The sequence below is a fragment of the Pteropus vampyrus genome, unplaced genomic scaffold, assembly GCF_000151845.1.
Source record: "Pteropus vampyrus isolate Shadow unplaced genomic scaffold, Pvam_2.0 Scaffold302, whole genome shotgun sequence".
Classification (NCBI taxonomy): Eukaryota; Metazoa; Chordata; class Mammalia; order Chiroptera; family Pteropodidae; genus Pteropus; species Pteropus vampyrus.
The window spans coordinates 769,580-797,034 of NW_011889083.1; the positions used below are offsets into that span (position 1 = coordinate 769,580).

At 35.9% G+C, this 27,455-nt stretch overlaps 1 protein-coding gene across 2 annotated transcripts in view; it reads right to left on the minus strand.

The window, feature by feature from the left end:
* Positions 1–27,455, minus strand: part of AMPH (amphiphysin) — a 195,941-nt gene that overhangs the window by 52,321 nt on the left and 116,165 nt on the right. For both annotated transcript variants that reach the window (XM_011376691.1, XM_011376690.1), the window contains exons 6-11: positions 23,068–23,175; positions 21,473–21,558; positions 12,805–12,880; positions 12,010–12,092; positions 9,629–9,767; positions 8,388–8,516 (exon numbers count right to left, since the gene is read on the minus strand). In XM_011376691.1, the coding sequence (XP_011374993.1) occupies positions 8,388–8,516; positions 9,629–9,767; positions 12,010–12,092; positions 12,805–12,880; positions 21,473–21,558; positions 23,068–23,175 (621 nt within the window). The remainder of the gene's footprint in view (positions 1–8,387; positions 8,517–9,628; positions 9,768–12,009; positions 12,093–12,804; positions 12,881–21,472; positions 21,559–23,067; positions 23,176–27,455) is intronic.

The window sequence follows — 27,455 nt, forward strand, 5'->3', positions numbered from 1 at the left end:
ACACACACACACACACACACACACACACACACACACACACACAACACATTTTCTTTACTGCTTCATCCACTGACAGACACCTAGGTTGTTTCCATGTCTTGGTTATAATGTTGTGAATAATGTTGCAGCGAACATGGGAGTGCACTGATCTCTTCAAGATATTGATTTTACTTCCTTTGGATATATATCAAGAAATGGGATTGCTTGATCATATGATCTATTTTTAACTTTTGAGGAAACTCCATACTGTTTTACCAAATTACATTCCCACCAACAGTGTACAAGGGTTCCCTTTTCTCCATGTTCTCACCAAGACTTATCTTTTGTCTTTTTGATAATAGCTATTCTAACAGGTGATAGCTCATTATGGTTTTGATTTGTATTTTTCTGATGGTTACTGATGTTGAGCACCTTTTCATTTGCCTGTTGGCAATATTTATGTCTTCTTTGATAAAATGTCCACTCAGGTCCTTTGCCCATTTTTTTAATCCAGTTATTTTTAATCCAGTTATTATGCTGTTAAGTTGTATGAGTTTCTTATATATTTTGGATATTAACCCTTTATCAGATATATGGTTTGTAACTATTTCTCTCAATTCCCTAGAAAGATTAGTGTTTGTCTGGAGATGGTGCTCTACTTGCAGATGAGGAGAGGGATTACAAAAAGACACAAAGAAAATTTGGCAGATGATAGATATATTCATTATTTTGATTCTGGTATGTTTTCATGGGTGTACCCATATTTCAAAAATTATCAAAATATATACTTTAAATATATACAGTTGATTGTATAGCAATCATACCTCAATAAACTTGATTAACACCAGAAAATATCCTAACAATAGAAAATTGGTTAAACCTACTATGGCACATCCTCATAATACAGTGCTCTGCTGCTATTTAAAATGGTAAGACATATATTAAATTGACATGAAAATATATTTATGATGTTTGTAGTAAAAAAACTGTAAGTTACAAAACTGATATAGAATGATCAAATTTCCAAAAATATAGATTTCAATTACTAGTCAAAAAGAAAAAAATTGTGACATTATACAAATTAAATTAGTAAGAGTGTTTTTTTCGGAGGGGGGGAGGCTAGGAAATTGATTATATTTTTTAATTTTTACTTTTTGTTTCTCTGGAATTTAGTATTTTTAAATGTTAACCATGCAGTATTTGGGGGTATTATTTTTATAAACACATTAGGTAACAGAGATTTCAACTTTAGAAGTAAAACATAGTCTCTAAATCATCCCCAGGGCTGCATGCAGACACACACACACACACACACACACACACACACACACACACACACACACACACACATCGCATGATTTCTTAATTATAATATGATATTACATTGAGCCAGAATACACTGAGGCCATAAATACTACTTTTTCCAAAGAGTTTTTTCATTTTTATTCTTTCATTAAACATATTTTGAGAACATTTACTATGTCTCAAGTATTATGTTGGACACTTAACTCACAACTGCTAATGAGGCAGGGGAAGTCAGATAAAGAAGCTTAAGACAGAAACGTTAAATAAAGTTTTTTAGAAAAAATGCCAATCAGAGTTATTTTTCATGTAATTGAAATAACTTTTATTGCAGGAGCACAAAATAACTACAATTTCTAACAGTAAGTAAAGTTTTAGCATTTCATCAGCAATTATGATGAAGCAGTGGCCTAAGAAAATTTAACTTCGTGATTGGAAGCTTCCGATAAGACCACTACAGATGGTACACTGCAGTTAATGTGAATAATGGTACATTATAGTTACAGGGTTCAAGAGCTTTATATTTGCAATCTTAGAATAGGACATCTTTCAATCATTTAAAATGATATTGTCAAGTATTTATTTTATTATATGCAAAGTTAAAAAAAATAGCACAATGAAGACCCATTTACCCATGCCCTACACTTGTCAATTGTTCTTCTGTTGCCATATTCACTTTATGTGCCTACCTACACTTAAACAATCCTGTAATGCCCAAATGAGATGACAATAAACTAAACATGCTAGGGAACTATTTCCCTAGGTTGTTTGTTTATTATTGAAACAAGTTTTAGATTGCAAAGTCATTCTTAGTGTAGCGTGTAATGGGTTATGCTCATTGCCCTTACATACACTATGATGAGGAGTGGAAAAGTTGACAGTAATGAGAATAGAGACAGCAGGGAAAGTGGGTAGGGCCTATGCTTATAATGGGATTCTGCTATGACTAATGGATGGAGAGATGTCCAAAATGGTTGAGTGAAGACCCTCTTACCACTACTTCCTGGTATTACCAATAATATCAGTGATATGTAACAACCTAAAGAAGTCTAGACAACATGATAGAGAACGTACATCCTGAATATTAAGGATAAAAACAGTTAAAGTAGATTTGTTTATTTACCGGCAGTCTAATATCTGCTATCCTTCAGGTGGTTAAAATGCCGGCACGTATGGTCTACAGCATCCTGCTGTCCCTGTCTGCACTAAAAGCATCAGTGTGGCAGAAAGATGACTGATGTGCTCATCTCTGAAGTAGGTATAATGACTCCCAAATCACAAAAATGATGTAAAATTTAAGTTGAATGAGATGTTGCATATAACATACTAAGTTGTATGAATAAGTAGGTGTTCCCATTCTGTTGTGTGGCTCACTCTTTTCTCACTATCACTCACACTCTCATGCTTCCTCATCTTCATTTCATTCTCATTCTTCTGTTTCTCCCTTCCCACCTTCTCCTGCTTGCCTCTCTGTGCCAGCTAACTACCACTCCATAACCCATATCTCAAACCACATAAAAAATATAAAAACTCAAAATGAGTCCACATTATGAGATGGATTATAAGATGCAAAAAGTCTAGGATCATTAGAATCTCTGGAGTCTGAGAATCTTAAAAGGTGTGAGGCCACATAACAATGATTTAAAAATATTTTCAGAACTTTAGATGATAAACTGTACTTCATGGTTATCCTTGCTCCAGGAATGGAGGAATGCTGTGGGTAATGCACAAGGGCAATAAACTAAATTTTGGCTTGAAATGCACTGTGTATTTTTCCTCCTTCGGTTTTCATCTTACTAGTTAATCTTTTCTGTCTTAAAACAATGTTAACATGTTTACTTTGAAAAATATATCAACTTAAAGAAGAGCTGGCTGGTCCAGATATATGCTGCATTGAAAAGAAAAGCCACAGTGCTATTTAAAACCAGGTGGCCATTACCCAGGAAGTGAGTGGTGTGTGTGCACCTAATTGTAGGCTAGCCTCATTAAGATTGCACAGATAAAAAGAGTCATTTCATAAACTTATTTTGCAAGCTCAAAATCTATTTCAGTTTGATTGGCTGGGAAAAATAGGATGATTTCATGAATTTAAAATGCAATATGCAGCATTAGGCTGGGAAACAGAGATATGAGCAGCGAAGTTAATGGTGCTAACTTGATCCTGACAGTTACATGATTTAAAGTTGGTGTTGTCTTGCCTTCTAGCACAGCAAGCAATCTCTTGCTTGCTCTAAATCTCTTGGATGCTCTAAAGATAATCCCTCTAGATTTGTAAATGAGAAAGCTATATCAAAGACATAAAATATGAAACATCATTGTTGGGAAAAGATTTAGGCGAAATAGTTGCGTGTGTCTCTTATTAAAAAAGAAAATCCTAAAATGGGCAATCTTTTCTTCTATGCCAGAAAAAATGGACAAGCATAGACTCTGCCCTTAGCCCTGCACCTCAGGGTGGGGCCCATACATTTGAGCACCTTTCTTGAAACTTTCTAAGTCTTCCTCTGGTATGGGGACCAGCTGTGGCCCCATCATATGCCCCAAGAACTCTGAGACTCATATCCACCCAGTTGTCCAGGAATGTGATGGCCAGGCTTGCTTCCAAGAATGTGGTGGTGAGCAGATTTCTCCCACTGGCCAGCATGGCATTTCATTTATGGAATCCCATGACACTAGTGACCAGAATGTTGCTGATATGCTGATATTTCAAGTGTCTCAAATTGTTTTTATGGACAGAGGCCCCATTCCAAAAATATCTGCTCAGGGCCACAATAGGTAGGGAAAGTCCTGGTGGGAAGGGAGGGTGAACATCAGAATTAACATTAAGTCATCATGTCAGAATAGAAAGCAGTCCAAACATTTTTTGGAGAAAAAAAGAAACAAACTTAATGTATAGATATGTTTACATATGCATGCTTACAAACTTATACAAACTTATTGTATAGATATGTTTACAAACTTAATGTATAGATATACAAACTTAATGTATAGATATGTTTACATATGCATGATTGCCTTTTTTTGGTCTTGTTTTCCTGTTAAAATCTTATTTATATGCCATAAATTTGGTTTCCAGAGTCATAATATCTTTTAAAACTTCCTTTTCAAAGTGTTTCACCAGAACACCTGTTTTCTAGGAGCAGGGTATTTTGGGGTAAAGGGGAGACTATTTGAGAAACTCTAATTATACAAATGGCTTCTGTTGCAGAACTCAGAACCTTGAACATGCTGACATGAACCATGAAAAAGCAAAAGAAGATGCAACCACTCCTAGCCTCAAAAATCAACGACCCCCTTTATACAGTATCTTATGGGACTAGATGAAAAATGCAGGAACACACACACACACACACACACACACACACACACACACACACACACACAAAGGACTTCTTTCCATTTAAGTTCTTGGGAGGGAAAAATAGGGAACAATACAATGGATTTGTCCTTTGGCAGTCCTATTTTTGTAAATAGGACCAGAAAAGCAAGTTCAGTCCTTTGGTCTGGATACCTGGCATCTCTCTATAACTAAGCAGGTAAGGGTATTTCCCAAAGAGTCTATGATGTATTAAAAGTTTGAGACCATTAGAGGGCTCTGGAGGTCTGATAGATTTCTGTTTCCAATCCCGGACCCATTCAAGAGAGAATTATCTCTGTGATTAGCCTTGGTGTACGAGACACCCAAAGCCACCAGAGATGAGAAATATTTTAAACATTATATTTTGAGTTTAAAAGTAGGATTAATACAAATGTTTTTCTTCCCCATAAAGCATATGATAAAAATAGCGAACTGAGGACATAAACTATCTCTTAAATGTTGAACGATTGATTAAATGGTTTTAAAATATTAAATAAATTCAAAGGGACCACTCTATATTATTATAATATATGTATCTGGGAGAAAATCTTTTCAATACATCTCAGCCTTCTAGCTTTCAATACTCTGCTTCCTGGAGGCTGGTATCTCATTTTCTCCTGGAATTTCTATTTATTTACTTTATCATTTTTCTGTGCATGTCTAAAAACATTACTATCCAGATGAGACAATCTATTCACTTATAATATGTAACTTGACATATAATCTGATTAACACAGCTACTACCATAAGCACATGTGTGTAAGTACAACAACCCTGAATATGGAACATTTTAAGTTGCATTATTTTTAAGTAGAGCAATTATGAATGGTTAATCATAACATACACTTCACTCAGTTGGATATTTCTTTGGAAAAAAAATCTGTTAATTCACTGTGGTACTTTGTTCATGGCCACAAACTTGTACCATGTGGAATCCTGATGGTCTAAAACAGTGGTTCTCATGTGAAATCTCAAGACCAGCAGCATTAGCATTGCCTGGGACCTTGTTAGAAAAGCAGATTCTCAGCCCCCAGCCCAGACCTGCTGAATCAGAAATTGCTGGGTGGAACCCAAAAGGAATGAAGCAACACAAAATGGCTATATCTGTATTTACAGAGGAACACACAACTCGGCAAGTGGTGGGGGGCGGGGCGGATTAAGTTGCTTCAGGAAAAGGCAGCCTCTGAAAAATTTACAATAAAGCTAGATTGTATCACTTGATAAGCTAAAAAGTAGACTGAAATATAAATCCTGCTTCACTCCGTCTCTTGACATCATGACATGAAGCCAACAGTCATTGAGTCAATGGAAATGCTTTGAGTCATGCTCTGTGGTCCAACATTTTTGGCACCAGGGACTGGTGCTCCTATGAGTATTATGCCTGATGACCTGAGATGGAGATGAGGTGGTGATGCTAGCGCTGGGGAGTGGCCACAAATACAGATGAAGCTTTGCTTGCTGGTCTGCTGCTAACCTTGTTCTGTGCGTCCCAGTTCCTAACAGGCCACGGACCTATTTCGGTCTGGGGCCCGGGGGTTGGGGACCCTGGTGCTAGAGGAATGTTGCTTCTCAGATTTGGAAAAAATGATAAAAAAAAAGAACCCCTTTCTGCCTCTTCCCCGGATTAAAAGAAAACTATATAAATGAAGCTGAACCCCTAAATGTACTCCCGTAATATCTCTGGTGGGTAGTTCTTACAAAATTGCCTAGTAGGCTCACGGATGTGACATACAGCCAGTAAGTTATAAAAGGTGCTTTTCCTTCCCTCTCAACAGCCTTGGAGCTGTACATAAAGACTAGCTAAGTTGGGGCAAGAGGCTCTACCACCTAATTGTGTCCTTGCAGCAGCAGCAACTAGAGAAGGCTCTGTTTTGAAAGGTACTTCCTCTCCCTCGTCCCCAACTCTTGACTTTTCCAATCATGCTCACTCAGCAATACCAGCAAAGTTAATGCTCTTAGAAGCCCTAATGGGCCTCTTCTGGCATTTATGATTTTAAAAAGTGTTTTGACTCTTTTTTTTTCCCCACCATGAAGGATCCTTATCTATGAGCCAGCAAACTGCAAATGAAAACTGTTTTAAAAAAGAAAGAACACTCTTGAACTCCATCTTTACTTCACAAGTAGTCTACAGGTCATGTTTTCTCTACTTCAGTTGCCTCAACTGCTAACTGGAGACAGCTAAGCACACATGGTTTCCAGATGACCACATGTTCTATTTGTGACAGAGTTGGATGTTCTTGGAGGGTCCCGGAGAAAGCAGCTTGAAAGTAAAGGTATTATCGCCCTAAAACACTCTCAACTGAAAACTGATGTAGCAAAAAAGAGAATGAAGCTGAGCTATTAGCCAATACAAAGGGCAGCACAACCTAGAAACGAAAACTGCTCAAGTTTGGTGCCAGGGCAACACTGAATGCTGTGTAAGATCGTTTGGTTCAAGACAGCTATTCTTGGTGGTGTCTGTGTATCCACAGGCATAATATGTCCATGCACTGATAAACATGCAATTCTCCCTCCTCAAAGAAGCTGCTAATCACATTTCAAGCTCTCGTTAGCTTACCAAATTCAGCATCTCATACAAACAACAGAAGGAAAATGATTAACTAAAAGCATGGTATCTATTGATAAATGGACTTGAAAGGAATGACAAATTATGATTTGCCACTGCATTATTTCTGAGTTTTCATTTTCTGAGCCCCCTGATATCAGTACATTACTTCTGTTATTATCAATAGAATGGGACTGTAATTGGGATGGTGTATTGATGTGCTATGTGCTCAGTAATTACAGTACTGTGTTCGTACCTCTTGGAAAATGTAAATATTATTTCTGACCCTGGGGACACTGAGACAAAATGATATTGGCATGGCTTCTCTGGGGACTTACACTCTTAAAACAAAGAGTGGCTTTGATGACATTAGAGCAGCTCTGAAAGTCAAGACCATTCTTGAAGAAAGTGGACTACCAACTTGTTCACAGGGACATGTCCACTAAGGGTAACTGTAGGTGGAGCACCCCCATCCAGGAGTCTCTGAAAGCAGGGGGAATGATGATGTTTCCATTTGCCAAATCATGTAAATGGATACATTTACTCCTGCTGAAGGGCAAAAGACTTAAAAATATTCACCTCCTTTAATTCATTTTCCTATTCTTTACTAGGATGCAATATGAAAGAAATAACAGAAGATGCAGACATGAATTCATATACATTGATGTTCACCAAAGTGCTGGTGATATAGTGGAACAACTGGACGCCACCTGTAGTCACAATTAGAGATTGCTACATACATCTAATAGAATGCTCTGGTTAAACAGAGTTTTTTTTGAAAAGATAATACTATGACACAAAAACATGCTCAATGAGATTAAGTAGAAAAGTCAGGAATACATAATAAAATCTAAATTTAAATTTTGTGGTGCAAAATCAATATATACTTGGTTGAAAAAAGACTGAAAGAAAATAAACCAAAGTATGATTTAAGTGATTATTAAAATGTTTCACTTTATACTTTTTGATATTTTCCCAATTTTCTACAATAAGTATGTACTATTCTTAACAATCAAAAATAACATCACTATTTTGAAATATATACATCTCCCATTTGAGAATGCTATAGACATACCAAGCAAATCCAAATGGTAACTAAAATTATATTGCTGACTTTAACGTCTGTCACTTTCTTTAGAGCTGACCCCTCAGAGTCACTCTGCCATGGTACTTCATGGATATGCCCCCTCTGTACTAGGAACTCACCTGGGAAGGTGTCGTCACACTGATTTCTGGAACAAAGTTGTCCTCAAAGAAATTGATGATGTTCTCCTGCTGCAGGTCCTTTGTTGGGGTGACTTTAGGCAGAGGTGGGACAGGAGGCCCTTTCCTTGTCTACAAAGCATTAAACACAAACAAACAGTAGTTAACTCAGCCAAAAGATAATGTATGAGACATGTAGAAATGTCATGTGAACAGAGCTGAGATGACAGACTGATCACTGATAGAAATTCATATATGCATATAGAAATAAGCCTACATGATTCAGGCAAAGAATGCTCTCTGCTTGGGTGGCTTTCTGAGCACTGACAAGCACTGGTCCAATGAGAAAAATTCAGGCTCAGGGGTTCCCTTCGTCTTAACACAAGGGCTACACACAGGGCTGCAAGGCCAGGTGCCTATGCCTCTAAGGTAAACTGAGACAATACCTTCTCTGAAGTAAACTGAAAGTTATTTCTCACTTCAGCAATAAATTAGAATTTTAAAATTAAAATCAAGCAAGCTTTTCATTGGAATCAACTAGACCACATGTAAGCAGCATACATTTCATTTTCCTCTTCAGTATTTTCTAAAGTAAAAACTTTATAGAGTTCTGTCTGTTACATATGTCTTCCTGTGACTTCCCTTAGTTTCAACCACACACATGAAAGCTCAAGCTGAACTGGACTTCCAAATTTTCTTATAGAAATTTCATTTTCACTCAAAGTAGGGGAGATAAGGGTGGCAATTTTTCTCTATATTTACCTTTCTCTGGCCCTTACTGTTTTTTTCAATCATTTGTTTCCTATACTCTTATTGAGTGTATATTCATATGCAAAATATGGTGGGTTATAAAAAAAAATGTGAAATGTCATATACACATAACAGCTTTTCTTGGTCGTACTCGCCTAAAGAGCTACAGGAGGGAGGTTTCATGGAGTAGGTAGGACTAAACAGAGCCTTGAAGGAAAGGATTCTGAGAACAAGAGATGGGAGAGGACAGCATACGAGACTGAGGAAGCTAAAATTGTGGAACAGTCTCTACACACTCAAGCATAGGGTGTGTGAAAAAATTAAAAAATCCATATAAGAAAAATGAGTCGATTCCTTAGTGACAATCATAATGCCTAAAGCCTCCCGCCTCAAAGTCTCCCACCAGAAACTCTTCTCAATGCCTCAGCATTTGTGGGGCTTTCCCAGATGAGGTCATCTCGCTGGTCGCTCCAATGTATTTGATCTCTTCCTACCTGTGAAGGTGACCGAGGCCGTGCTGGTGCCGGAGACCCAGGCACTAGTATATGATTGGGACTAGCTGTCGGGCTCGGGATGGGGGAAGGCTCCTCGGGTGGCGATGGTGTCTTCACGATGCGGAGAGGACCCGAATCACTAGATGAACACACAAGATTTAAGCAAAGGAACTTCTAAGGAGTAGTACTTATTTATCAGAGGCCCCCATCCCAGAGACATCCTGATATAACAGGTACTGTTTGTTATCTATTCCCCCTTCCAGGTTAATTCTGCATAGCATTAACAGTGTTGTAGTAACTACATGTTTCTTGACTACTACATGTGCCAGGCCCTGTTTATATATTATCCCTAATCATCACAATATGATTGCAGAGGGGTTAAAAATCTCTAAAGTGACTTGGCAATTTAGTGGATCTGAATTTAGGCCATAGTAATGCAACCTCCTGTTCTTTCCACTGTGCCAAACAGGCTCTGCAAGAATCATCCAAACATAAACTGAATTAAAATAATTTCACTTTTGATTTACAAGAGAATCATGCTGTCATAAACCAGAGAAAAACTTACTCTGCAAATTATAAATTTTATGTTATAAGGCATCTGTAGGATAGTGTTAATTAAGATTTTAAGGAGTGCTTTCTGATAACATGTGGAAATTAATTCATTAACTGTTTCTCCTTCTATACCTTATGGAACAAAGACTCATCTCGGGCACCTTGAAATGTGCTAACAAATTATGTGATGGAAGAGTCAGAAATATTTACCAAGAATCTACCACATCCCTGGCACCAGCCCAGATGCCTGTGAACAGTCCAAATGCAATGATTAAGAAGACTCTTGGGACATACCCTGCTCGCTAAGAATTTCAAGTGTATAGATTGAGAAAACAGGATCAGCACCCCAAAATAAATGAACATGTACAAAGCAGCATGGTCTACAAAGTAATGGGTCCTGTAGAGAAAACAGAACACACCACATGATTGGGGCTATGTGCCAACAATCATGGCCTCTGTCAGAAGCATAGCCCCCATCTATGCTTAATAGAGATAGATCCTGCAGAGCTCACTCACCACCTCATTCTGCAGAGGAACATTGGAAAAAAAAATGAAAGGAAGATTTGTTAAGTGACCAGTGGCCTCATTCTCTTCACTGTATCTGATTCAGCAACTTTGAAATTTTCAGATTCATTTGTCCCTTTCATCTCTTTATAAGGTAGCAACCCTTAATTTTTGATGTATTTCATTTCTAAAACATCCAAATGTTATTTTGATATTACAATTCTTCCTTTGTTTCTAGTTGTATTGGAAATAGCACTCCTTTCATATATTCTTTTAGGCAACGTTCTTTCCCTGAGAAAGAGAAGATACACTTCACGCTCAGTACAGCTAATCCAAAGAGCAAAGAATAACAATATTAGCTATCTCCAGTGAGATCCAAACACTGACACATGCAAATGGTGGTACATGTGAAAGAGTATGTGTGTTTGTATAAATATGTGTGTATAAGTATATACATTGATGTTAAAATTGCAAATATAGACTGTCACGACTACATACTACCATAAAGCCATTTAGTTCAATAGCATCTGTTTTCTTATTGATTAAAAAAATGAGATCTTTAACTAGAGAAGTTATTGGACTTACTCAAGAAAGGCAAAGCATGTTAACTAGAGTCATAAAACTGAAAACTGGGTCTTTTCAACTTCCAGGCTAAGGCTCATTTGCCTGCATTTCCTGAGTATATTATGTCTGAGAAGGATAGAATAAAAGGGGTTTCAAAATCACAGAAGAAAGCTGGTGTGAAGCCGAACTATGGAGACAGAGACAATTCTCCTATGGATCACTGGGCCTTTGGTGCATTTGACTGGCATACTCAAAATAAACCATGTGCAATAAAAGCAAAACAATGCAATATCTGCAAGATGGAGTTAGGAGGTAAGATGACAGTGAGGTCTTACATACTTTGTCTTTCCTTTCCTAAAATGGATTCATTAAAGATGTCATCACCATCAATAATTATCAGGACTAACTGCTGTGAGTTTGGGGAATTAATTTCTTCTCCAAAGAAAGTAACAAGTGCACAACAAGAAATTATATGTCAAAATTTATACCATTGCTCTCAAGTCCCATGGAAAAGAGATAGGCAGATAGTCAATTCAATTTTGACAATGGCAAAAGCCCATGGTGGGTAAACTTGGAGGCTAACGGTAAATATAAAAGCATAGAACTAAGGCTGGTGTCAGCTTCTACAAGGAAAGGCTCCTTTGTTTTAGATTTTTATAGTATGAGTAAAATAGTATTGGCTGGTACACACTTCATAAATTGCAACAAGCATTTCGTTAAGGTGAATAGACACAAACTTGGCTCTGATGAACATGGCCTACCTGGGAGCTCCTTGAATGGTGAAGGCCTTGTCAGCATGCTGGTCACCCAGTTTCATCATCACTTCATACAGTTTGTGGCAAAGCTAATGAGACAGAGGCCACTTGTCTATTAGCTGCAAGTCATTTTGGTGCCTAATTAGGTTATTGCCCCCCAAAAGGAACTGTTTATTGAAATGCTAAGTATCTCATAATAGTATGGACAGTCTCAAAATAATTTAAATTCTGTATATGGTCCAATTTAAAATTCATGTCAAAATTGAAAGGCCACGAACACAAATAAACTAAAACAATATTAAAATATATTTATTAACCACAGTACAGGGCAGAAAACAAAAAATTATTGTTTACATTGACTATACTAGAAATAAAGTCATACGACCACTCTGCTAAACTAAGAAAATACGAGTTGATCATACTATTGATTATCTGAATACATGAAGACCAATTTTTCCTCAGCCTAAAGCACCACATGGAACTCTAACTTTAAAAATTGACTGGAGAAAAAAAACCTGTGAGATTGTGACAATGAAAAAAATAAATTCAGAAAAGAAATAAAACCAGCCAATGATTCATGAGAGCATTTTTGTATATGCACAAACTAAAATTTTTGCAAGACATAGAGTACTATGTGGTCACAAAAAAATTTATAGAAATACTACTGAGAGTAAAAATACACTCTTAAATAAAAACATGCAAGTGAGTGAATATTTTGCCTAAGGCTATGCCATTTCATTTGCCTCCCGAATAAATGTTCATTTATTCTATATTCCACAAGTAAAAATAAACATTACTCACCACCGCAATTTCCTTATGAAATTTGGCCTCAAGGCTAGAGACATTTTTGAAAGTATTGACATAAAATCCAACTCGCCTATCATGTGGAGATACAAGGAAGAAAGAAGTACGGTCAGCAAAATTGTATTATTAATGGTAATGAAATATACTAAAAGCAGGTTTTATTTATATAATTTTGAGTAACACTGAGTTAAATAGGATAATTGACCCAAGACATGCCCAACCTTCCTAATCAAAAATATGGATAAAAATAACATCTATTGGCATAAAGCACAACCTCTCCTAAAATGTGGTTAACATCCCAAGACAATGGTTCTCACACTCAAGTGTGTTTCAGAATCATCTGGAGGTTCGTTTCTGATTCAGTAGGTCTGAGATGGGGGCTCAGAATTTGCATTTTTAATCAGCTCTATATGATACCATTGCTGCTGGTTCAGAGATAACACTTTTGGAATCACTGCCTAAGAATTTATTTGTATTTTAGATATGTACCTTATAATGGTTTTGAGATAATTTATTTTTAATTTTTATAAAATATAAATGGTCTGGTTTGATATCATGTATTTGGATTCTGAAGTTTGTGTAACAGAAGAAAATAAAAGACCTACAAATTAATTACAATTATTCAGATAAAATAAGAGTGTGCCTTCATTGAGCAAATAAAAATCCAAGCTGTCCATTTGCAAATATCTCAAACATGTTTGTAAAACAAAGTCATGGGGTGCGGGATGTTCTGTGACATGAGCAAAATCTCTTCATCTGTTTAGCTCCCTCACAGTAAGCACACCAGTCAGCCCAGTGGATTCAGCCCAGTACCCTCAATGAGCTCCCTCTGCTCTAAATGAGGGCTCTTCGGGCTCTGAATTAAATCAATCTTTCTGAATCTGAGTAAATTATACTTTGATTTAATTCATGTTTCTGCTTCAATAACATTCTCAAAAATAACCCCAGAGTCCTGATTGGTTAATTAGATTCCAAATCTCAATCAAGAGCAAGTAAGGACTTACATACCAGAAACATCAGATAGGCCTAATATATGGGATGAACACTAGTCAGGGAGTTTATGATAAGAACAATTATTACTGGGGAACAGGAATGTGCCTGTACACAGTAGGCATGCCTCTTATTTAAACAGTGAGATAAAAAAATAGAGAAAAGGGATTTTTGAGGAGTTTAGCTGTACTCTGTTGTGTGTAGGAGTTCAACAAGCAGATTTGGACAAACGTTCCATCATTGTTAAAGTCACTAGAGAGAACAGCCATCTCAGCACTTTTATATGTTCCCTCACTTAATTTTCATAATTATCCTCAAGGTAATGGTTCCCACTTTATATTCAGGAAAACTGAGGCACAGAGAGGTTATCTGTCCAAGGTCATGCAATTAATAATCAGAGAACCAGTATTTGGAACCAAAATGAGGAAAACACAATAGAAAAGCATGAAATGTTTGCCAAGAAATTTTCCTTAAGCATGCATAGTGTTATTTTTGTGTTTTCTCATGAACTAGGTGGTTTGTAATTGTAACAAAATAAAAGCTAGAAGTCCAATTTTAGAGATTCAGAGGTAAAAGAATAGTTGAGTGATAAATCCATCTCACCAATAAGATTTGCTTTTTCTATAACTTAACCTTGCCCTAAATTTCTACTGTATTCCATTCGATCTTTTTTTAACTTTATAAGACTAGTTTATTTGTATTTCTTTCATCTTTTTTTCAGCTTTATTGAGGTATATTTAACAAATAAAATCACTAAGAGATTTGCAGTGTACATCATGGTGACTTGACATACATACACATTGTGAAAGAATTCTCCCGTCTAATTAATTAACACATCCATCACCTCACATTTATCTTTTTGTGTGGATGAGAACTTTCAAGTTCTACTGCCTCAGCAAATTTCAATTATATAATACAGTGTTATCAAGTATAGTCATCCTCCTTTACATAACATCCTCAGGCCTTATTCATCTTATAGCTGAAAGTTTGTACCTTTTGGCCACCTCTCCTTATTTGCCCCACCCCAAGCCCCTGGTATCACTCTTCTATTTTCTGTATCTATGAGTTTGCCTTTTTTTTTTTTTTTTTGAGATTCCACATATATATCACACAGTATCACCTCACATATGTTAAAATGGCTATCATCAAAAAGATAAGAAATACAAGTGTTGGTGAGAGTATGGAGAAAAGGGAACACTTGGGCATTGTTGGTGGGAATGTAAGTTGGTGCAACCACCATGGAAAATAGTACGGAGGTTCCTCAAAAAATTAGAAATAGAACTACATATGACCCCAGCAATTCCAGATCTTAAAGAGATATCTGCATTCCCACATTCACAGCAGTATTATTCACAATAGCCAAGATATAACTCAGTGTCCATCAATGGGTGAATGTATAAAGAAGATGAGATAGATACATAGACAGATAGATAGATAGAAAGAATATTATTGTGTGCATGCTTTATTCATCCATGAGAAGAAAAGGAAATCCTGCCATTTGCAATGAGATGGATGGAGCTCGAGGGCATTATGCTAAGTGAAATAAGGCAGAGAAAGACAAATGTTTCACTTAATCTTAATGTTTTGTATCTACAAGTGATCATGCGTTCCAAATTTCACATATTTTGTAACATATTTTGATTTAGAATTATATACATATACATATATACATATGTATATGTACATACATATCTCTACATCCATGTAGAGATATACATATCTCTCTATCCATGTTAATGTGAATATATGTATATGAATATACATATACATAAACATGTATTAATAAAGAAAATCCTGGCATAATCTGTTTGGGAAATAGTAAGTACTGGAGACAGTCAGATCAGAAACCCAGAAGATGAGAGCCCGGTGATGCAGACCTTCCAGACCACAAAGCACAGTGTTTATTTGCAGGCAATGGTTATTTACAGACCTTGGTCATGTTTGAAACAAGGGAAAGGGGAGGGTCTGGGCCTGTGTTTGGGAAGCTAACTAAGGCAGCAGCTGGATAGGTGAGAGACTACAGATTCCCTGACAACCCTGTACAAAGGGACGCAACTCATAGTTTGCATAGTCTTCCTGGGCTCTTTAAGTGGCAACCCAGGATCCATTTTCTAGAACGCCAATCAACTGGGCAGTAATTCCTCATAACTGTCTTCATTCAATTACTAAACAAAGGGCCTATCCAACTCTAGGTGCATGCCTAGTGATGGGCTAAGATGTCTCCAGGAACTAACAATCCCATAGTGGATGCTGATTAATGAACATATGCTCCATTCATACTGGAGCATACTGGTTAAAAGAAAAAAGCAGATTTCAAGACAGAATGTAAATGTCAAAGTTATCACAAAAGGCCATATATGTAAATATTTTAAATATCTTAAATGAGTAGATCTGATAGAAACAGCTAAAGGAATTGAGAGGTGAGGGAATTCATGAGCCTTGTACCAGATGCAAACAACTGTTTGAGAGGACAAATTTAGGCTGCCCTGAAAAACAGGACAGATTTAAACAGAAGGCAGGTACAGATGGGTTGACACCTGCTCCATATGTCAGAAGGACCCTAGTTTTCTAGAAAGAAGAGTGGAATTAATATCATTTGTTTGCTTTTTTAAAAATTATTTTATTTTTATTTTGGAGGGATTCATATGTAACCCCCTGCTATCGCTCCCCTAGTACCTGACTCAATAAGTGCTTTTTAAATTATAGAGTCTAACTTTTTTCTTTCATCTGAGATAACGGACCCCCCCCTTTTTTTTACCAGGCTATTGTCCCCTCAGGCTCAACATCTTGCTCTACCAAGCAAACCCTGTGGTACACCCCTCAACATGCTCTGGCAAGCTCTGTCAACATCCTCACCCCCTGACCTCACCCTTTACCTGCCCCATATATATTCAGTCCTAAATCATCTCACCTTTGCCACTTCTATCTTCTCAAAATGACCAAAGTTATTTTAAAAGGCTTCTATTGCCCTGTCATCCCCCTACATCTCCTAAGATTCCTCATACCCATGATAGCCAAGATCCTCAAAATAACTGATGATATCCACTATTTCTGCTTCCTCATCTTTCGTCGAATCTCCAAGGCTTGTAATCAGGCTTTCACCCTACCCCCCACCCCCCAATGATTGGAACTTCTCTGAAAATTCACCAAAGAAAATGCATCTTTAGCCTCATTTACTTGATCTATTGTAAGTGATACTCCTGGCACTTCCTCACTTTTAAAATTCTCTCTATTCTTGGCTTTTTGAGATACTGCTCTTCTAGGTCCCTTCCCTGTCTCCTTTTACATCTCTGATTATTTCTTCTTAGGCTCCTCTGCAGGTACGTCTTCACATTCCTTAAATGCTGGTGCTCCCGAAGGTTGTCTTTGGCTCTCATCTTGCCATGTGATCTATCTCACTACCTACACCTCATCAACTGTCATGTTATCAACCACCACCCATATAATAATGACTTTCAAACCTCTTTTGACTCCAGATCTAGTTAGCTTATTAGACCTTTTGGACCTCCTAATGATTCTTCAATCTCAACATATATAAAATAAAACTCAGTTATTTTCCCCAAATTTTCTTTTCCTCATATATTATCTATCTCTCTGAGAGAACACTTTCCTTACTTCCCCATCTATACTAGTTATCCCATCTCAAGTCATTCTCTATTAAATTATCTTGTTTTATTTTCTGTATTAAACTTTTAAAAAATATTTTATTCTTAATTTCTTTTCTTGGTAATTGCCTTTCCCTATACTTCAATGGAAGCTCCAAGAAAACAAAAACCTTTAGTACAAGATCTTGAGCACCTAAAAGAGTACTTGGCACGTAGTGGGTGGTTAATCAATATTTGCTGAATGAGTTATAAATGAATCTGACCATTGCCTCTCTCCTGCTTAATCACCACAACTCTCCTCCTGGACACTTTCACTCTGACATCCAGCTACAACAAACTAAATAAAGTTCCATAAACCCACACATCTGCTCCAATCTCCATGGCTTTATTCATGCTTTACCTCAGCCTAGAAAATCCTTTTCACTAAATTGTGATTTTAATCATTTTTAAAAATTTAGTTCAAACATTCTCTTTGGAATACTTCCTTCTTTGGGATTACTTCTCTATCATCTGTTATAAATTTTAAACTCCTTTGGAACAAACATACTCTAATACTTCTTCTTTTAAAATTGAACCTATATCTCCCTCTAGGTAGTACTTCATTTTTCTTCTCCCTTATGCACCCAAAATTCTGAAATCGTTTTCTATACAAGATAATAATTAGAGAACAGAGGAACAAAAAAGATATGACATACTAAAAACAATTAATAAAATGGTAGACATATTCCCTACTTTGTTGGTAATTAAATTAATGAAGTAAGCACACCAATTAAAAGGCAGAGGTTGACACACACACACCCACAATCTAGCTATATGCTATCTATAAGAAACACACTTTAGATTCAAAGACACAAAGAAGTGGAAAGTAAAAGAAATTCACTCATGCAAAGAGTAATCAAAAGAGAATTAAGTGGCTATTGTGATATCAGACAAAAATAGGCAAAATTAGTTATTGAAAACAAAGGACATTTTATAAAGATCAAACAGTGAATTCATCAGAGGATACACCAATTATAAACATATACACTTAACAATATAGTCTCAAAATACATGAAATAAAAGCTGACAGAATTGAAGAAATATAGACAATTCACCATTAAAGTTGGTGACTTCAATATCTCACTTTCAATAATGAATAGAACAACTAGGCAGAAAGTCAATAAGAAAATACTTGAATACCACTATACACCAATTGGACATAACAATATATACGGAACACTTCTTTCAACATTTTCAATGGTTATGAATAGTTTCATGCAGGATTTCATGAATAAATCAGTTAATAAATACTCATAACTATATGTCCAGTATTATGCATCACCATGGGAGGCATAGAAGATACAAAGTATTAACTTCAATTTAAAGGTAGAGCAGTACGGCTAAAGGTAGAGCAGTACGGCTGGGAGAAAAATATATGTATTTTTGAAATAACTTTATGAAATCAATTTTATTTATGAAAGACTGAATACAAGCCCTAAATACAGACAGCATAATTTATAGGAAAAACCACAGAAGTGTTTTTAAGTCAGCTTAGGATTTACAAACTTTAAGCCTTAGGCCAGCTTTAGGATTTATAAACTTTATAATCGTAGGCAAGGTGTTTAAGTGATAATAACCCTTATCTTCCTCATCTGTAAAATGGGGATATCTATAATTGTGATGAGAGATTATGCATGTAAAGTATACAGAATGATGCCTTGCAAATAGAAAGTATTCAATGAATGATTTCTCTCTCTTTCATAGAACACACACACACACACACACACACACACACACACAGTTTACACTACTGTGGTTGAGTAATCTGGGTTTAGTCAAGGAACACATTGTATATAAAAAAGGCCTAAGCTTTGGTTTTGACCAAAGAACAGAATCTGATTAACATAAAGAGAATGAGACTTGAGTGCTGTAATAAGAAGTTAGACTGGATTAAAAAGCACTGAAGCATTTATATTGTATATGACCAGATATATACCTTTGGAAAGATGTCTCTCTAAAATTTGTCCCTTAAATATTCCCATTGTGTTTAAGTCCTTACAAAGTCTTTAAAATTCAAGATATTCTGACAATTATTTTTTTTGAATAACAAGTACTATTTGGGGAGGACACATAAACCAGAAACTACATCAATCAATGTTAGTTTTAGATAAAGCAATAAAAAAAAAATGTTACATATCCAATACATATAAGGCAAATAATATGTACCAGACTTTTGACAATTTTGGCAATTTTCCCAGGAGTACTGTCTCATAATTGGACATGTTAAACATTGTGGTGCTCGAGCCTTTTAAAAGATCAGTTTAAAAAGCAATGGAGTAACTATGTTTGAGATCACAAAAAATTCCTTCAAAAGAGAAATGAAAATAAACTGTCTTACTTCTATGCAAATGACAACTTGTGTTTCAGATGGAATATCTATTGAGGGAGAAGACAAGCTCTGGAGAACTATTGGCTGACCCGATGAGTGTCTTTAATGAGTACAAAGACATGGATGCCAAAGATATATATAAAGATTTGGATATAAGTATTTCTTAAAATGTGAGTGTAAAAAAATATTTCTTTAAAAACACAATTTCATATAATTTGTGATTTTAAATGGTATAAATGACTAAATAAATTAAAATTATAGATATTTGTCTTATCTGTATCCCTAGAAGTTTATATATTCAGTTTGTTCAAAATCCTCTTCGGGGGAGAGGTGAGGTCTTCCTTGGCCACACACAGTAAGTTCCTAAGCCAATGACAAGATGTTACAGTGGAGCTTCTGAATAAAGAGGTGTACAGGATGAGTTCAAAGACAGCAATGTGAGAGCAAGACTACCATTATAATCCACAAGAGGATGATGAGGGTCAGGGTGGTGGCAATGAGAATAGAGAGAGGGAAATCAACCCAGAAGACTAAACAGAAAAAGAATGAATTGTTTTCTTTGATGGTTTTTTGGTTTCCTATAGTTAATGGCTCCAAAATTTTGATCCCAGGAATGATAGTATCCAAAAAAGAGAAATGTAGATGTTGAAAGAATAGGTAAATTCAGATGAGCAGTGAGTTAATTTCACACATATTTTGGTTAAGGCTAGACAGTGAATTGGACATGTCCTATAGGCTAGTTTTATAATGAATTAACCAAAATATTCTCTTGATATTTCAATAATTCAAAATTAAACTCTGAGTGCCTATTGTTGACAAAAAAAATCAACAGCACTAAGGCTGAACACAAAATGGACAAATTCCAGTCTTGATCCTTAAAATGCTTATAATTTTGGAAGGTAAGTAGAAGCTCTAGAATTTTAATATAGGAAGGTTTTAGGAAAAACAATCTGGTTGTAAATTGGGTCAGAGGATTTGACTTAAAGCAATGTTGCATGGCAAGCACAATTCTGCTTATTTAGGGTGGTGGCATAGGAGGTGCTGATGGAAATTGAGAGACCTAATGCCCCACTCCACCTAAGAACTTCTTGGTTCTACCACTGAGTAGGAAAACTGTATTTAACTACATGAGAAATGTAGAATATCTATAAATAAGAAGCACTTGATGCCATAAGAAATGAAAAGTACCTATAAATAAGAATAATTAGTATCTAAAATAAGAATGAAGTTCAGGTGAATAGGTAGTTCAGGGCTGAAAGTAGTGGCTTAGTATCAAAGCCAGAAGTCTAGATAACATCTTGGAATAAAGGAAATTCTGTCAAGAACTAAAAGGGTATCCTTGTAAAGTTCAAGGTTGTGAGAAGTTCTCCTAATTCCTCTAATTGAGATTTGGGTCTCCACTTGATAACTATATCAAGGTCTAAAACTGTGTCATCCCATATAGTAGCTGTTAGCTACATAAGTTTATTTAAATTTAAATGAATTAAAACAAAATATCTTAAATTTAAAATTCAGCTATATTCCACATGTTCAACAGCCAGCCACATATGGCAAATAGCTACCTTATTGGAAAACATAGATTATAGAACACTTCCACTGGACCGTGCTGAACCATCACTGGCAACAAAGACAAGATATGGATTATTCACTGTTCATGAACTTCTAAAAGAGATATGTACAACCTGTACATAAACATCTTTACCTTGACCATAATGATGGTAATTCTTCTTGTAAGTCAACATTAAACTCTTCAAACACTTTCTGTGCTTTCTGAAATTCCTCTTCTGCCTAAAAATGACACATAACATGTGTTTATACTAAAAAACATCACACAAACACAAGCCATTTCTATATATAACAAAACATTTAATAGGAATAGCTTTATGGCATCCTGGAAACATTTTGGGAAGGTAAAAATTTAGTCTGCTTAATATCTGCATAATTTTTTCAATAAAAGTGAAATAATAAGTTTCATTAAAAGAAGAAAACTGAATTGATTATAATGGTTGCTCTTACAGTCTTTGGCAGATTCAAACATTCTACAAAAATATGTTGACTGACTATATCATACACTGCTCTGCTCTGGATACTGAATATGGAAGCTTCCTCAAGAAATTCTCAGTCTAATGGGAAACCTAAATAATTAAATTGCAAGATAGTGCCTTTAATCTGTTCTTGAGCATCTCCTGGGGGAGATGGTACAGAGAACAGAAAGGTTCCATAGAAAAGGTAATATTTAAACTGAATCTTGAAGAATTAGCAAATGTTTGCAAAAGAAGGGATAAGGCATTGTAATACATAAAGGTAGTGGTTCCTTGGGTTAGAATTTTAGTTTATTAACCTTGTCAACTTGTCAGATTGCTTTTTATCTCAGATACTTTATCCATAAAGTGCCCATCTGACAGATTTTGTAAGTATTAAGGAAAGGTGATATAGATGAGTGTTGAACATGGTGTCTGACATCTATGAGGTCTCACATCAAGAAGAACAGCTATTATTGCAGCTGCTCAGAAGTGATGTGTAGGTCATGGAGGCACCAGCTTAGTATATGTGTATGGAAGAAGGAGAGGAGAGGAAAGAAGACACTGAATGTTGATAAGGATGGATAGGTGAGTCATAACCAAAATGAGAAGGTTGTATATGCCGTGGTAAGGAAGTTAAATTTTTTCTACAGGCAATGGGAGCCATTAAAAGACTTAAGCAGTGGAGAAACATATCTAGATATGTGATGTAGAAAGGTCGTTCAGGCAGCTATGTGTAGGCAAATAGGAGGAAGCAAGACTGGAAGCAAATGGAATAGTCAGCAGATGTCATCAATTAATTGACATCTGTAAATGACTGACTTATACAGTAAAAGCCATTGAAATGGGTTTTCTAAAACAAAATGAATGTTATGCAAGTCTAGCACATGTCTGTACTCTCAATCACAAGTTATGTCTAAAATTTTCAAACTTGATTCACTATCTGAATCTGCATTTTAGCATCAAGTATGGACTACAACCATAGAAAGAAGTACAGAAACACGTATTACTTTCTTTGATCATACAGTGTTGTTGGGGGCCAAAGTTTATTCTGATAAAAATGTATGAGTCAGTGTCACCCATGTGAATGCTATAATAATATGAAAAACCTTATTTTAATTACAAATTTTGGAAAGCAGTCCACAAGCAACATGTTTAAGTTTAAATTCTATCCTGATTCCAATCTCCTTTGAAAAGGAAACATTTAATTTTTAAAAGCAAAGTTAATATAGGTCACAGAATATGGAGCGGTGTCAACAGTTGGATCAAACCCTACCTTAGATATTCGACTCTCATCCTTCCTCTTGGAGCTCTGTAAAGCTTCCAGATGGTGGCGAGCACTGTCATAGTCAACCAGCTTCCTACTGCGCTTTGCAATGCGGTTCTGCCAATGGCAAACACATGCATTAAGAAAGAGTCATGGTCGCAGATTTTCTTTGACTGTTAGAATGCTTCTCTTATCCAGAGTAGCTGAGGATCTTGACTGGAGATCAAGGTGAACTGGAATTTCAGTGAACAAATGATCCTTGGAAATCAGACTACAGCCTTCGATCCTTTGTGTAAAAATCCTCAGATAAACAGCTTCCCTTCTGATAATAATTAGATCAGTCATGAAGAGTAAAAAGCAGAATTTGTAGTTAAAGACCAGAAACACTCCAGAACTGGCTGAGGAAAGCAGATAAACCTATACCCTCTATTCGGCTCAGTTCTAAATCTTCAAATTTTCCATTTTCAAGCTAGAAGACTATATTAGGATAGGCTTTGTAATTCTAATAACACTCGCACTAACCACAGTTCTATAATGTAGATTTATGAAACAGTTCTATATTTATAAAGCAAATTCTTAGGAATAAAAATCCCCTTTCCTAGAAGTGATCCTCAATCCTTTTGTTCATTAGAACCGTCTGAGAAACTAAAAATATATTTATTTCTAGAGACTACTGCTTTCAGTTAGGACATAGAGAGCTGAAAAGAATGTTACCCCCACACTAACCAAAAAAAAGCTGAATAATCTATAAAAACATAATTCTTGATCGTATCAGAGATCCGAGGTCACAAGGCAATAAAGTAATCTGAATTCTAAACAGGGACAAGTTGTTTCAATGAGAGAAGAGACACACAAACCATTTCACTTTTGGCAGTGAACAGGTAAAAATTGTGGCCCCTATATAAGTGGGTAAAAAAAGTCAGCTAAATTTTAACAAATTGTTAAATGCCTAGTGTAGGCTAACATGTAGTTTGGAATAGCTGGGAGTCCAAGACACAAAACTGCATTTATGAGCAAGCTCTTTCCTTGGACCTCCACTGGATGATATTAGAAAGCTTGAGGACAAGACATTTCCTTGCGGCACCAGTGAGAATGAGGTGATCTGACTGCTGGGGATGGGCACAAAGTCCTGCCCAACTCCATGGACCTTTTCTCTTACCAAGCAAGAGCTTTAAGCTGCTCGAGGCGCCAAATCCTCCTGCCAACGGAGACCAAGAAAAGATCCACTGTTGCTGGGGGAGGAGTAGAAGCAAAACCAGTCTGGCTCTGGGGAGGGAAAGGAGCCCCTCTGGCCCCTAGGATATATGAAGAGATAACTGCTACATAGAAGGGCAGATTGCTACCCACTGAGGAGTGGCATATAACCTTCCTGGGTCCAAGATATGATTCCTATAACAAGGAGAGGTGGGTTCCCACTAGGGCAGGGGCAGAAAACTCCTGTTGAAGACCAACCCCAGATATGAGGTAAACTCTGCCTAACACAAAGCCAGAAAAATGAATAATGACCCATGAGAGAAGATAAAGAAGTCAAGAGAATCAGACTCAGATATGACCCAGATGTTAGAAGTATCAAATAGGAATTTTAAAATAACTATGACTAATATGTTAAAGTATCCAGTTGGAAATGGCAGACAATATATATAAATAGATGGGATATTTCAGCAGAGATATAGAAACTTTAATAGTCAACTGAAAATCAAATGGAAATTCTAGAAATAAAAATGAAATGTAATATGAGAGGGAAAAAATTTCTTTGACAGCTAAGGAAAGAAACAGTGCACTTTTTAGTAGATCAAGAGAAATGATTCCCATTAAAATATAAAGAGGAAAAAAAGAGTTAAAAAAAAAAACAGAATTAGGTAATACAATATCGAATGGTCAAGATAGTGTAATTGGAGTCTCAAAAATAGAAGTCAGAATATTTGAAGAGATAATGATTGAAAAATTTATACAATAATGAAGACATCAAAGTAAAGATCCAAGAAACCCAAGAAGGATAAATACCAAAATACATTAAAGTCAAACTGCTGAAAATCAAGAATAAAGAAAAACATAATGCACAAAAGTAAGAATTACAGAACACTAATCTTCAGAAAATATGCAAGCCATAATACAATCAAGAAGTATCTTTAAAGTACTGAAAAATAAAACATAAAAAGGAACCTACAAACTCAGAATTCTATCCCCAGTGAAAATATCTTCCAAGAGTGAAGGTGAAATAAAGCTTTTTTTCTTTTTTCAGAAAACAAAAGCTGAGCAAATTCATTGACAGCATAGGATTTTAATATTAAGTGGAACTATAAAAATAAATGAGTACTAGAAAGCATGAAGATCAAGAAGCATGAATCAGCCCAGGCAGGGTAGAGAGAAGCCCTTGAGTAACGTATGGTGGAGACAGTATGCCTACGAGCTGACAAAACTAATTATTTTAGCAAATGTATAGCTGTTACTCCCAAAGGAACATTATTCCTACATAACTATACGCAAACTCTTATGAAGCTCTGCTTTATGGACTTGTGGGGGTCCAGGTGGGGGTGGCTCTCCTTTAATATCTTCCAAGAAGGAAATCTTGATTCTTTGAAGATGGATTTGATTTTTGAAAACAGCCAAAATTCAGTTACTTCCAAGTCTGTGAATAAGCTGGAAGAGTGCACTGGGTCATCTCATTTTTTGTTTAAAAACAAGAAGTAAATAATGTGACTCACTTTCTTGTATAATTGACAAGTCAATTACAGAGTACAGCTTTCCATGTAGAAGCAACTATTTGGAAGGCCATCATTCATTTTGATGCAGGAATTTTTGCATTGGAAAAACAAATCAATCTTATTTTCTTACCTACCTGATATCTGGGAAACTTGAAGAAAAGAACCAAATCTCCTAAGTAGAGTAAAGTTAATACACTTTAGCTTTTATATATATGTATAAAAAGATATCATTCTTATTTCACCATCTAACTGAGTAAGTTTAATTAAATAAACTTACTAGTTTAATGATGAATAATTTAACCAAGTTGTTTAATTAAAATTTCCTCAAATTCCCCATTGTGCACTGACCTTATGCAGTAAAGAAAATAACTTATTGTATTTTTAAAAATTTTTTATAATAGCCCCAATTTAGGATTCATTTTGGCACACTGCTGTAAATATATGCTTAGTTGCTCATGCATAGCCTCAAGATAGAATCTAAACTACATTTTACAATAACTGCTCACAGCTGTAAGCCTGAGTTAGTGACAAGCTGGCTCTTATTACAACATTGATTTCAGATGTCAGTGCTGTATAAGAACCAGTGTTGTACAAGAACCATAACACCCGGGTGCCCTGCCAATCACAGTTGGAAAAGTCAAACATCACCCCCTCATGAATGGTACTCCATAGCTCTCACTGATGGGCTGCAGTAAATATTTGGAAACTTGTCTGAAGTTTTAACTACACATGGCTTGCTGATTTTAACGGGAGTGAAGGAAGTCAATTGTGTTCCATGCTTTGAAACTTCTTAATCATAATCCTCCTTTCCATCAATAACCCATTCATTATATAATCACTCAACTCTAAGTTTATGTAGTAATTGAATCTATACCCACTCTAACTTCTATCCACTGAATAAAGGAACACAGAATTGCTTAAGCATATTTTCACATAAAAAGTCTTTCAAATATTAGAAATAGCTATTCTCCCCTAATCTCAAATTGTTTCATTTCCAAGTTAAACTACTATTTCCTCAACTGTTCATCAAATGTAACAGTTTCACAATTCACTCATATGTGGGATATAAAATGAAAGCAACAAACAAATATGACAGAGACTCATGGACACAGACAGTGAATGAGTAGTTACCAGAGGGAAGTGAGGGAGGGGAGGTACATAGGAGTAAAAGGGGTCAAATATTTGGTGACAGAAGGAAACTAACTTTGGGTGGTGAACACAAAATGCTATATATATATATATATATATATATGTGTGTGTGTATGTGTATGTGTATGAATATATACACACATATATAATGACATATTGTTTAAATGTTCACTTAAAACTTATTGATTTTATTAATCAATATCACTTCAATAATTTTTAAATAAATAAACAAATAAATTGACACATAACTCCCCTCCTCCCAAAAAGAACCATTCTCTATCTTGGTTAAAATCATATGTATATGCTATGACATTCTAAATGTGACTTCGGAGAAAGAGAGAAATTGTTTCAGCCTCTTTCTGTGATGTAGGTAAAACCATGACATATATTTCATTTATATTTAGGGCACCAAGCTAGATATTCCCAAATCTCTAGTGTAAAGATGGTTCAGTAACTGGAAGATCATCTTTGTGTATGACCTAACCCATGGACCCCCAAAAAAGGACAGCTTAAGTAAAAGTTCTACTGAGTTCCTCATTTTTC